At 40.2% G+C, this 13,663-nt stretch overlaps 1 protein-coding gene across 2 annotated transcripts; it reads left to right on the forward strand.

The window, feature by feature from the left end:
• Window positions 1-373: 373 nt before the first annotated feature.
• Window positions 374-12,744, forward strand: LOC116328089 (polymeric immunoglobulin receptor-like). 2 transcript variants are annotated; one of them, XM_039613285.1, is made up of 9 exons: window positions 374-590; window positions 1,092-1,171; window positions 1,394-1,720; window positions 1,940-2,260; window positions 2,347-2,640; window positions 7,824-7,859; window positions 7,964-8,044; window positions 8,137-8,204; window positions 9,592-12,744. In XM_039613285.1, the coding sequence occupies exons 2-9, from the start codon at window positions 1,135-1,137 to the stop codon at window positions 9,697-9,699; spliced, it is 1,272 nt and encodes a 423-aa protein (XP_039469219.1). In that variant the 5' UTR covers window positions 374-590; window positions 1,092-1,134; the 3' UTR covers window positions 9,700-12,744. The 2 variants fall into 2 exon arrangements, with proteins under 2 accessions (XP_039469219.1, XP_039469220.1); XM_039613286.1 differs by lacking the exon at window positions 9,592-12,744 and adding an exon at window positions 8,446-9,561.
• Window positions 12,745-13,663: the final 919 nt, after the last annotated feature.

A 13,663-nucleotide genomic window follows, 5' to 3' on the forward strand; every position in this document is an offset into this window, starting at 1 on the left:
GAATGCCAACCCCAGCCCAACAGCCAGACCCTGAACTTCAGCAGGTAACAAAAGCAGTGAAGAGCCTACAGGTGAAAGATAAAGGGCTTCCTCACTGATAACAACCCCCGCCAGGTGTGGAGAGGCATCCAAGCCCTCACCAACTACAAAGGCCAGAGCCCCCCAACCCCCAACAGCAGCCTTAAACTCACAGAGGAGTTTAAGAGAACAGAAAGGGCTACATGAGGAAGCTCTTCATCGACTACAGCTTGGCATTTAACACCATAATGCCAGACATCCTTTCCGTCAAACTAGACCATCCTCAGTTTCCCCCTGCAAACTGTTTGTGGATCAAAGACTTGATCACCAACTGGCATCAATCAGTAGGAGAGCACCCCAGAGTGTACTCTCCTACTGCCTGGGTGTTTGGTACGCAAAGGCCATAACTGAGAACAGGTGGGCTCCAGGGATGGCTGCCCTCTGCCACCCCTGGAGGCCATCACCAGCTCCTCCTGTCTCAGGAAAACCAGGACCATCACAGGTGACCCCTTGCAACCTGCATACCACCTGTTTGACCTCCTGCCCTCTGGTTGGCGCTTCAGGTAAATCAGGTACTACACCTCCAGCTTCTTTGTGCAGCATGCATATGTCAACCAGCCTGTTTCGGTTGCTCCTGCTTTTTTCTCCATACTTTATCTTTGGTTAATTTTTTCTCTGTCTTTTACTTAGCAATAGAGTAGTAGTTTGTTCAATAGCTTTCTCTTAAAAAAGGGATTCCTGCTGTCTACTATTTATATTTTATTCCGGCACAGTTGGTGTGGCACACACACAATTTCATTGATGACAATAAAGGGCTATTCTATTCTATTCTATTCTATTCTATTCTATTCTATGCTATTCTATTCTATTCTATTCTATGCCATGTAATGCTATGCTATTATGGAAAGCTTGTGAAATCTTCTTTAACCACTAGATGGCATGTGTCAGCTATTTCGGAAGCCCAACTAAGAATGCCCTACCTCATCTGTGTTAATGGTCCAGCTCTACCCCTCCTTTCACATTACTATGGCGTTATATAACACCTATTGTTTCCATCATTTTTTTAAACTCAGAAATTTTCCTGTCAAGGCTCTATTTGGACAAACTAAAGCAAAGATGAGGAGACTTCAAAACCTGCTGTTCACCTTTTGCAGTAAGTTGTTTAAACTGGTAAATAACTAAAATATAAAGATCAGAGGCTGATGTAGATTAAGTAGTACATATATCTCTTCTAGTAATTTAGAAGAACAGTAGGCCAAACACTTTTTCAGTCTTGGTAATTTAGTTATACAGCACTAACATTGATAGTATGAAACCTAGCATGATGACCAAAAAGAAAACGCACACAAAAAAATGTTTCACATTCTTTTTCCAGTTGCTCTGAGGTGTGTGACCAGTGCAGTAGGGGTGATCCATATGACTGGATATGTGGGGAGTGCGGTTAAAGTTTCCTGCTCATATGATGAGGGTTACGAGTCTTATGAGAAGTACCTGTGTAAGAACGATTGTGGCAGTGATGATGTTCTTATTACAACATCAAAATCATGGAAAATGAAATACATGATCCATGATGACAAAAAAGACCGAATCTTTACAACGACCATCTCTGATCTTCATTCTGAGGATGATGGGAAATACTGGTGTGGGGTGACCAGAACTGGAAGCGATATCTACACTGAAGTCAAGTTGAAAGTAGTAAAAGGTAAACAAAGACGTGGTGAAATTCTGTTGCACAATGAAAGTGAGTTACAGTTAAAGATAAGAAATTCATAGATAGTTTCTGTTTGTTCAGGATTATCTGTTTCTCTGCTGTAAAATTTAAACCTCTACATGTGCATCAAATGATGGAAATCCTTAAGTTTTATATACAACTGTTTAATGGGTGTAACATGTCTTCTGATGCTTTTACCCCTGTTGACAGACCACTGCTGTGACACTGTGACCAAAATTTTGAGTTATCAGGGATATTCAGTATCCATTAGTTGTCCATCTGAGCCTCAGTACCAGAACAGCCTGAAGTACATCTGCAGAGGAAACCGGCCCTCCACATGTCTTCAGCAGGCACTAATCACCTCTTACAACAAGGAAAATGGACGATTCAGACTTGATGATGATAAAATGTTGAAAAAATTTACTGTGAACATCACCAGTTTGAGGCAAGACGATTCAGGGTCATACCTTTGTGGTGTCCAAAGAAACTTTGACCTGGATGTTTTCTCTGCTGTTGAGCTTAAAGTTGAAGGTGAGCAGTCAAAGCTACAGTGTATTTCATTACATCAGTTGAATATTTGATGATTCTGAAATAACCTTTTTCTTTCATTCATACAGAGTTCTGCTGTGTCAAATCAACTAAAATAAATGGTACTGTGGGACATCCACTAACGTTGCAGTGCCCTTATCCTTCACAACACCGGGACAACAGGAAGTTCCTCTGTAAGGGAGACCAGCACAACAGCTGCACAGAAATGCTAATGAATCAAAGCAGATTCACACTACAAAATGCTTCTTCCGACACTTTCGTTGTGATGATCTCAAAGCTGGAAGTAGCTGATGCTGGGACATACTGGTGTGGGTCAGACTCACAGTGGAGAGTTGGAAACTACACCAAGATTCAGTTGTCAGGTATGTTAAACACTTTTGTATACATAATACAATAAATGTGTTTGTAGGATGTGTTTGTTTGAGCTCCATTATGGAAACAGAGAGTAAAGATAAGATAAGATAAGATAAGATAAGATAAGATAAGATAAGATAAGATAAGATAAGATAAGATGGCCTTTATTAGTCCCACAGGTGGGAAATTTGTTTTGTTACAGCAAAAGTGCAAAGTTATATAGCAGAAATTAGAAAACACTGGAATGCAATAAAATACAATAAAATAAAATAAAATAAAATACTATATACAATAGAATAAAATAGAATAGAATAATATATACAATAGAATAAAATAGAAATACAAATACTATATACAACTGAGTAGGAAAATACAAAAACACAACTCCGTCAGAAGAAGAATTGCACGTATAGCAGTCTTATTGCACATGTGTGGGTTTGTGTAGGTGTGTAGGTTATCATTCAGTTGTTTCAGGTGGGATCTAATAAAAACTGTTAGTCCAGTGCTCCCAACCAAAAAATTTAAATAAATACATACAGTGCTCAGCATAAATGAGTACAGCCCCTTTAAAAAGTACGAATTTAATCAGTAGCTCAAAGAACAAAAGAACAATTTCCAAAATTTTCACAAGGCTGAGTTTTATTGAACACTTGTTTAACTCCATAACATGAAATTAAGGTTAATAATATAACTTAGATCACAAAATCTTCATTTTGGTTGAAGCAAAAATGAATACACCCCGCAACAAAAACTACTACATCTAGTATTTTGTATGACCACCGTGATTTTCAAGGACAGCACCAAGTCTTCTAGGCATGGAATGAACAAGTTGGCGACATATTGCAACATCTATCTTTTTCCATTCTTCAAGATTAACCTCTTTTAGAGCCTGGATGCTGGATGGAGAGTGATGCTCAACTTGTCGCTTCAGAATTCCCCACAGGTGTTCAATTGGGTTCAGATCAGGAGACATGCTTGGCCATTCAATCGCCTTCGCCCTGTTCTTCTTCAGAAATGCAACAGTAGCTTTAGATGTGTGTTTTGGATCATTGTCGTGTTGGAAAAGTGCACGACGACCAAGTGTACAGAGTGATGGCAGCATCTTATAGAACAGTACATTGTTTATTATTTATTATTTCATGTTCATGATACCATCAATGAAATGCAGCTCCCCAATACCAGCAGCGCTCATGCAGCCCCACATAAGGACACTGTCACCACCATGTTTCACTGTAGGCACCATGCATTTCTCTTTTAAAACTATTAGTTCCAAAAACAGTGATCTTTGTCTCATCACTCCAGTGTATAGAGTCCCAGTAGTCTTCATCTTTTTCAGAATGTTCCCTAGCAAATTCTAGGTGTGCGTTTTTGTGGCTTCCTTCGTGGACGATACTCATGCATGCTATTCCTCTGCAGTGTGCACTGTATGGTGTCACGGGAAACGGTCACTCCAGTTTGGTTTTCTACTTCTTTAGCTAACTGCAGTGAACTTGCATGGTGATTTTCTTCAACCCTTCTCATCAGAAGACGCTCCTGTCGAGATGTTAACTTCCGTGGGAGGCCTGGACGTCTCTGTAAAATGGTTGCACTTCCATCTTTCTTAAATTTTTGGATCACTTTTGCTACAGTATTTTGACTGATATGTAAAGGTTTGCTGATCTTCTTGTAGCCCTCACCTTTTTTGTGTAAAGAAATGATTTCCTTTCTCAGATTTTCTGGCATTTCTCTTCCATGTGGAGCCATTGCTGACAGCATGAAATGGGAAGGGCTTTTCTTTTTAATGCCCTTTTATGGTTACCTGTGTGCTGGACACATCTTAAATGAATCATTAGACTCACCTGTGGTTGAATGCCTGTTAATACGAATTTTGTAGTCTTAAGTGTGGCTTTTCTCCTAAGACTATAATTGGGGTGTACTCATTTTTGTGACATAGGCTTGAATGAATTTGTTAGGAAAATCAGTTTTTTGTGTGTGCAAATTAACAAATCTTGTTTGCAATCAATGGTCCACATTTGTGGCAGTATTTTGTAGTATAGTATATACTGTATGTATATCTCATAGAAAATGTTGATTCTGAAAGGAAACTAAAGGTTTTCTGACAAATGTAGCGGGGTGTACTCATTTATGTTGAGCACTGTACAGAAATAAATAAATAAATAAACAAAAAAACAAAACAACAACTAAGCCTTACCTACTACTCTGGTAAATCACTACCAAAACCCATTGCTGCCTCTCACTCATCACAATATTTATCTGTAATGTGCATATATATGCATATATATATATATATATATATATATATACACATATATATATATACATACACACATATATATATGTGTGTATGCTAGTTAACGAGAGACACCGGAATGGCTAACCGAAGGTCGGACGGAACAGGCACATGGGTCAATACATGAGCGGGCACAGAAAGGATTGGCAAGAATACCAGAGGCGCAAAACACCAGCTACTGGTAGACAGAACAGTCAGCCGAGACTGCAAGACCAGACTGACCAACCTGTGCACAGCCTGGATTGATTACAAGAAGGCCTATGACTCAATGCCCCACAGCTGGATACTGGAATGCCTAGAACTGTACAAGATCAACAGGACCCTAAGAGCCTTCATCAGGAACTCAATGGGGATGTGGCATACAACACTAGAGGCCAACTCCAAGCCTATAGCACAAGTCACCATCAAGTGCGGGATCTACCAAGGAGATGCTCTGTCCCCACTGCTGTTCTGCATAGGCCTGAACCCCCTCAGTGAGATCATTGACAAGACTGGCTACGGATACCGACTACGGAACGGAGCAGTTGTCAGCCACCTCCTGTACATGGATGACATCAAGCTGTATGCCAAGAGTGAACGAGACATCGATTCACTGATCCACACTACCAGGCTATACAGCAATGACATCAGGATGTCATTCGGGCTGGAGAAGTGTAGTCGGATGGTAACAAAGAGAGGAAAGGTAGTCAGAACTGAGGGGATCGAACTACCAGAAGGCAACATTGCAGACATAGAGGACAGTTACAAGTACCTGGGGATCCCGCAGGTGAATGGGAACCATGAAGAGGCCGCTAGAAAAGCTGCAACCACCAAGTACCTGCAGAGGGTCAGGCAAGTCCTGAGGAGTCAGCTGAACGGTAAGAACAAGATCCGGGCTATCAACACCACACCCTGCCCGTGATCAGGTACCCTGCTGGGGTAATAGGCTGGCCAAAGGAGGAGATAGAAGCCACTGACATAAAGACAAGAAAGCTCCTTACCATGCATGGAGGGTTTCACCCCAAGTCCAGCACCCTGAGGCTGTACGCTAAGCGGAAGGAAGGGGCCGAGGACTGGTGAGTGTCAGCACCACAGTCCAGGATGAGACAACGAACATCCAAGAATACATTGGGAAGATGGCCCCAACTGACCGAAAGTGCTCAGTGAATACCTCAGGCAGCAGAAACCCAAGAAAGAGGAGGGAGACGAGGAACCATCATGGAAGGACAGGCCCTGCACGGTATGTACCACCGGCAGATAGAGGAGGTGGCTGATATCCAGAAATCCTACCAGTGGCTGGACAAAGCTGGACTGAAAGACAGCACAGAGGCACTAATCATGGCAGCACAAGAACAAGCTCTGAGTACAAGATCCATAGAGGCTGGGGTCTATCACACCAGGCAAGACCCCAGGTGCAGGCTGTGTAAAGATGCCCCTGAGACAATCCAGCACATAACAGCAGGGTGCAAGATGCTAGCAGGCAAGGCATACATGGAACGCCATAACCAAGTGGCGGCATAGTGTACAGGAACATCTGTGCCGAGTATAACCTGGAAGTCCCGAGGTCAAAATGGGAGATGCCCCCAAGGGTGATGGAGAATGACCGAGCTAAGATCCTGTGGGACTTCCAGATACAGACGGACAAAATGGTGGTGGCTAACCAACCGGACATAGTGGTGGTAGACAAACAGAAGAAGACGGCCGTAGTGATCGATGTAGCGGTTCGAATGACAGCAATATCAGGAAGAAGGAACACGAGAGCTGGAGAAATACCAAGGGCTCAGAGAAGAGCTCGAGAGGATGTGGAGGGTGAAGGTAACGGTGGTCCCTGTGGTAATCGGAGCACTAGGTGCAGTGACTCCCAAGCTAGGCGAGTGGCTCCAGCAGATCCCGGGAACAACATCGGAGATCTCTGTCCAGAAGAGCGCAGTCCTGGGAACAGCTAAGATACTGCGCAGGACCCTCAAGCTCCCAGGCCTCTGGTAGAGGACCCGAGCGTGAAGGATAAACCGCCCGTGAGGGCGTGCTGGGTGGTGTATATATATATATATATATATATATATATATATATATATATATATATATATATATATATATATATATATTAGTTACATTTCCTAAGCTTAGGTTAATACTCTCTCCATTAAAGTGAAACTACAATTAAACAATTGGAGACTGTTCATTTTGTTATAAGTCAGCAAACTTAGCAGAGGAGCAAATAATTATTCCCCACATTGTTAGAGTGTCAGTTTAAGACATTTGGATTGAAAAATGGGGCAGTGAAAAGTAAAATGGCAATGATACACAGAAATGTTTTGAAAACAGCCCAGCACTCTCTTTTGATATCAGATGCAGACGGATATCCTTCAGAGAAGCCAAGAAAATCAATTTCCTTCCCTTACCTGCAGTATTACTGGATAGTACACAGTGAGCCCCCTGCTGGTGATGTATTAGTGTAACATTGATTATAAGAGTAGGAATAGAGGATTATCCACAGTGTGCTTATTTCCTAACAAACTGTCAGTCACAGGTTGTTAATAAATGCAGAGTCCTTGTTTGCATAATTAGCTCCTTTGTGTATCTGGTTTCAATACACCTATATGGCAAAAAACCCTGTGTGATTGGACTTTTTATAATTTTGCACTGCTGGCTTTAAGAAAATCATGGTAATGACACCATTCACCTGTGTGCAGCTGTGTTTTTAAGCAGTTATGCTGAATTGTTAATCAATTAATTAATGCAGAGGTCTCCAGGCTTTTAACTGTCTAATTTTGTTGTTCTGTACAATAAGTTTCTTTGACAAACTGTTGTAGCATTAAAAGGACGCAATACAAATTTTTAGTTTATCATCTCCTGTCATTGTATTAAAGTCTGTGTTAAAATAACGTTGCTAAGAGCACTTATAGTTAGTTTCTCTTGCAGTCTTTCCACAGAGCACTCTGGGAAAAAAGAACCCAGGTAAAACGATTAAAGATATATTACAGATGTATGATTGTTAACCTGTACTTCTGCTGTTAAGTGTTATGAGAACAATAGTTTTTTGTTGTTTTTTTCTTTTTCAGCACTCTATGTGATACCCCCTGTACTGCTTTTGATATGTATCCTAGTTCTTGTTTATAAGTACAGACGTTCCAGGATTGAAGGTATCTTTTACACTCATGTGAACAGAGAGACTCTTACACTCAAATGTGCATGTAAATACAGCATAACCATATCTAATGCTGTGTGTTTTCAGAAGCTGTTCTCTCCCTGAGGAGAAATGCATCTAGGAAAAAGGAGGTGATTGATGCAGCACAAAGTAAAGTAAGAAAACTAAAGTGTAAAGTCTTAATAGAGAAGTATGTTTGTAAAAAAATGTCACAGATATGTTTTTTTTTTAACAGAACAAGTGATTTTAAACACAGCATTTCTAAACAAACTAGTCTGTACACATTCACAGAAACATTTGGGGGAAAAAATAGCAGGATCAATGTAGTGTTTCTGGTGTTTATAAGAAGATGACCATAGTGACCAGTAACCTGCTGATTATTTTCTGTCCCTCTAGTGTCCACTGGGTGGCGCACTTTTTCCACACAATACAGCACTTGTGACTATCACAGTCAGTATAATAAGCCCTATTAAAAACTGACCTTTTTTTATTAAGCCATAGAACTGCTGCTATGCAAGGATGTGGTTAAAACTTTGGGTTTTCTTCCAATTTACAAACAGTTCAAAAACTAAAGCAAATCTCTTTCGAATTGCAAAAAATACTTTTTAATGTAGAGTGTCAAGAACTGAAGTGAGATCAGGAAATTCAAAGAGAGTGACACGGTACGCAACAAGCCTGGGAGAGGTACGAAAGAAGTGATCTCAAAGAAAACTGTGTGATTATGCTGTGGTGCATCTGGAAATGGGAATCTTGTGAAAGTGGAAGGAATCAGTAAAGAAATAAGGATATGTGATGATTTTGAAAGACAACCTCAAGCAGTTAGCAGCAAAACTAGGGTCACGACTCAAAAGATACCTCACTCTTGGCAAAGAATGAAGAATGACCTCCGAAAGACCAAAGTGAACCTCATCAAAGTGAAGTGGGGTGAACTGAAGACCAAGGTTCCATGCCAGAAGACCATCAAACCTGGAGGAACTTAAAAGATTCAATAAAGAGGAATGGGCCAGGATTTCCCCAGTCGATGTGTGTGAGAGTTGTTGAAAACTATAAAAAATGACTGCAATACGGACTAGCTTTAAGGAGGCTAATCATTGTTGATGCTTATAGTTTTTGGTTTTTGTGAAATAATTTTACATCTGAGTGCAAAGATAATAATGTAAGCATCCAAATTAAAAACCAGGACGTTTGGAAAAGCTGTGTTAAAAAATTCCTTCTTTCATGTGTTAAAATACTGATTCTAGGTACAGATTCTAAGTATTATCTACAGTTTGTGTCCTGTCAGAGTCTTACTTAGTTGCTAAACACATTACAATTGTCGCCCTGTTAATCGTGCTTCCATAGGTTTCTTCAGTTTTCTTTATACATATTACAAATCTGGACAGACATACGTGTACACTACAACTTGACTCACTGTTAAGGTGTACAACCATAAAGCAATACTTCTTTAGTGTAATTGTAGAAAATTTCTAAATGTGTCCACAACTCAGTTCTCTGCACGTGTCATTCATTTATTCTGTTTAATGTGTCTTGATTCTTTTTTAGATTTATAAAAATCAAGGTGTGGTGACCTCCAATGACCAAAGCACCAGTAACGTCTATGAAGAAGTAGATGTAGAAGTACACTACGAAAACGTGACCGCAAGTGAATAAATCTACTGCAATGAAAATTTCCATAAACCCGACAGAAGATACAGTCCATAAATATTTGGACAGAGACAACTATTTTCTTTAAATGAAACAACTCAGGTGCAGTTGAATTTCAGACTGTCAGCTGTTCAACTGAGTGGGCTGAACAAAAAGATTGCATCAAAATGTGAGGAACTGATGCATTTTTAACACAATCCCTTCATTTCAGGGACTCAAAAGTAATTGGACAAATTAAATAACTGAAAATAAAATATTAACTTATAATACATGATTGAAACCCTTTGCTGGCAATTACAGCCTGAAGTCTTGAACTCATGGACATCATCAGGTGCTGGGTTTCCTTCTTTTAAATGCTCTGACAGGTCTTTACTGCAGCAGCTTTTAGTTGCTGTTTATTTGTGGGCCATTGTATCCGAAGTTTAGTCTTCAACAAATAAAATGCATGCCCAGTTGGGTTAAGATCAGGTGACTGACTTCGCCATTCAAGAATAATCTTTGGTTTAATAAACTCCTGGGTTGCTTTGGCTGTATGTTTTGGGTCATTGTTCATTTGTATTATGAAATGCCACCCATTCAATTTGACTGCACTTAGCCTGATTTGAGCAGACAGTATGTCTGAACACCGCAGAATTAATTTGGCTCCTTCTGTCCTGTGTCACATCATTAATAAACACTAGTGTCCCAGTGCCACTGGCAGTCATGCACACCCAAGCACACTGCCTCTGCCGTGTTTTACAGATGATGTGGTATGCTTTGGATCATAAGCCATTCCACACCAGCATAGACTTGGATATCGATACACCTACATCCTGGAGAGTGTTATCACTTGGTTGGCTGTTGTGAAGGGGTTTCTCTTCACCATGAAATGATTCTGCGATCATCTACTGCTGTTGTCTTCCATGGACATCCAGGTCTTTTTGCATTGCTGAGCTTATCACTGCTTTCTTTCTCAGGATGTACCAAACTGTAGATTTCATCACTTGAAGCAATTTCTCAGATGGGTTTTTCTGTTTTCTCAGCTTAAGGATGGCTTTTTTCACCTGCATGGAGAGCTCCTTTGGCCATATGTTGTCTGTTCACAGCAAAATATTCCAAATGCAAGCACCACACCTTAAATCAACTCCAGGCCCTTTATCTGCTTAATTAATAATGGCATAATAAAGGAAGTGCCCACACCTGCCCATGAAACAGCCTTTGAGTTGTCCAGTTACTTCTGGTCCCTTTAAAAAGCAGTTGGCACATGTTAAGAAGCTGAAACTCCAAAACCCTTTATTCAATTTGACTGTGAATACCCCGAAAATGAAAAGCTGAGAGTCTACACATTACGTCAATGTCCATTGTATAACTATAATTAGAATATGTTCTGGTAAAGGGGTAAAAAAACAAAACTTATGTCAGTGTCCAATTATGAATGGAACTAACTGTAAGGTATCTGTGGTTCATAGCTTTGCTTTTTATTGCTTAGTGTTCATAAAAATATGTGCTCTGTGTTTTTTAAAAATGTCAAAACCCAATAATGCAAAATCTCAATATGATTTTTAAGTGAACAAATACACAAAGTGAAATACAATCAAATTTGTTTACATACAGTAATTAAACATTACATTTATTCTATTTTATATATTAGTTTTTGGTTTGGTTTATTGTTTTGAACTATTTAAAGAAGTCCCCACTTTGCTGCAGTGTCAGTTTTAGACATTTGGAGTCAAAAATACAGCAGTGAAAAGTAAAATGGTCATGATACACATAAACATGCACAAAACTGTCAACTTGAACATTTGACAAGACTTTGATATCATATAAATTTTCTTCCTTTACGTGCAATATTACTGGTTAGTGTGTCATAGTGAGCCCCCTGCTGGTGATGTATTAGTTTAACACTGATTATTAGAGTAGGAATAGAAGATTACCTACAGTATGCATATATCCTAATGACCTGTCAGTCACAGGTTGTAAACAAATGAGTGCTTGTTTGCTTAATTAGTACCTTTGGCTCTCTGCTTTCTAAACACCAAAACCCCGTGTTATTGGGCTGTTTACTCATTTGTACCACTGTCTTTTTCATGTTAACATCAGTCCTAAATAAGAAAATCATGGTAATGACACAATGCACCTGTACAGTATGTAGTTCTATTTGAGCAATGATGCTGAACTGTTTAGTAATTAATACAAAGCTCTCCAGGCTTTTAACCGTCTTATTTTGTTGTTCTGCGGTTTTGATTATCTTTGTACAGTGGGAGACTAACACTGAATAAAACAAATTTATGATCTGAAAAAGGCATGACTGATACAGCACAGTTCTTTGGGGTGACACCAGTACAGCAGACAAGATCCAAAATATGTCCTTTGGAGTGTGTGGGGACGTTCATCTATTGCTGTAAGCAGAAATATTCGAGACAGGATATAAAATCTCTTGTGGATGAATTTGATGTGCTGTCCATGGGGATATTCAAACTCCCAGCAGTAGCATATTTGGAGATAAGAGCAGAATTTCAGCAAGAAAGTCAGAAAAGTCCATTGAAAAATCAGAGTTTGGTTTAGGTGGAAAGTAAACAGCAACTAAAATCGTGGGAAATGGTCCGTTAATTTGTATCATCATGGATTCAAACAAGGAATAGGCAGGAGCAGAAAGAGAAGATACCTTATACTTGCTGTTGTATAAGATCGCAAGGTCACCCCCACGTCCAGACACACGGGGTTGGCAGGTGTAAACAAATCCAAGCAGAGTGGTCAGACTGAGTTCGAGGAAATCATTTGGATGATGACAGGTCTCTGTTAGACATGGAAAGTCAAGTTTATGATAATTAAGATCATAGACAAAAGGTCCCTTGCTGGAGAGAAATCAGACATGCCGCTAGCATTGCAAGCTGACCTGGCAAGGCTAGCAAGCACACTACAGTCAGCAGTCTGTCCACCAGGCTTCCTAGTGGAGCAACGGTGAGATGACCACAGGGATGGTATCAGGCTAATGCTGTCGATCCTATAATTCTGTCTGGATCTGCTGTGGACATTACTTTGGACTCGGGCACCAGGCAATGTCCGGGTGAAGCAGTAAAGCAAGTGGAAGGGCAGAGATGCTGGAAGCGTAGATAGAGTAGTTCTGATGCAGTGTACCTCAGAGTGGAGGAGACAGGGCAGAGTATGGACTGTAGAACAAACCCAGCGAGAAGAGGCCGGAAGAACAGGACCTTAACGGTCAGGACGTTATAATTTCTGGAAGCCAGCTGTCCGAAAACTGCCTAGAGGGTAACAGCTGATACCAACAGCTGATGGTAGAACGTTTGATGATATGTAGACTGAAGTCGAGCTGAAAGTAGTAAAAGTAAATGTTTTTAAGGTTTCATGAAATCTGAGGTTCCAGCAATCACTTCAGCGTGTCAGGTCAGAACACTTATAAATGTTCAGATGAGAGTGGCAGACTCCAAGAATAAAGTTGTCATTCTTGTGTGTGTGTGTGTGTGTGTGTGTGTGTGTGTGTGTGTGTGTGTGTGTGTGTGTGTGTGTGTGTGTGGTTTCTGTAGACAAAGCAAAGCAAAGCAATATCAGAAACCAAATTACATTGTAAACATGAAGATAGAGCTGAGCAGTACTCAAATACAGTATATAACTAAATAAACAGACATATTGCTTCACACTGGTTATGTAAACTTAAAGTCAGATATTATGAATTAATCTAGCATACAGCTATGCAATGAAGACAACTTTACACTGTTTATCATCCAGTACACAGAGGACAGAAAGAACAACACAATAACAACAAACCTCTCTGCTAGAAGCCAGTTAGGAATTAAATCTTTCAGTAGCAAACTGCCACTTACGCATAACCTCATTTTAACAGAAGCAGAAAAAACTGCTGGTAAGTCATCAAATACACTCATGGCTAAACACAAACATAACTGAGTGAAGTAGAACATCAACGTTGTTCGGTGGCTGTTTGTCTCTGAGCTGAAGCTGCGGACATGCACAC

The sequence above is a fragment of the Oreochromis aureus genome, linkage group 6 (genome assembly GCF_013358895.1).
Source record: "Oreochromis aureus strain Israel breed Guangdong linkage group 6, ZZ_aureus, whole genome shotgun sequence".
In the NCBI taxonomy this organism is placed as follows: domain Eukaryota; kingdom Metazoa; phylum Chordata; class Actinopteri; order Cichliformes; family Cichlidae; genus Oreochromis; species Oreochromis aureus.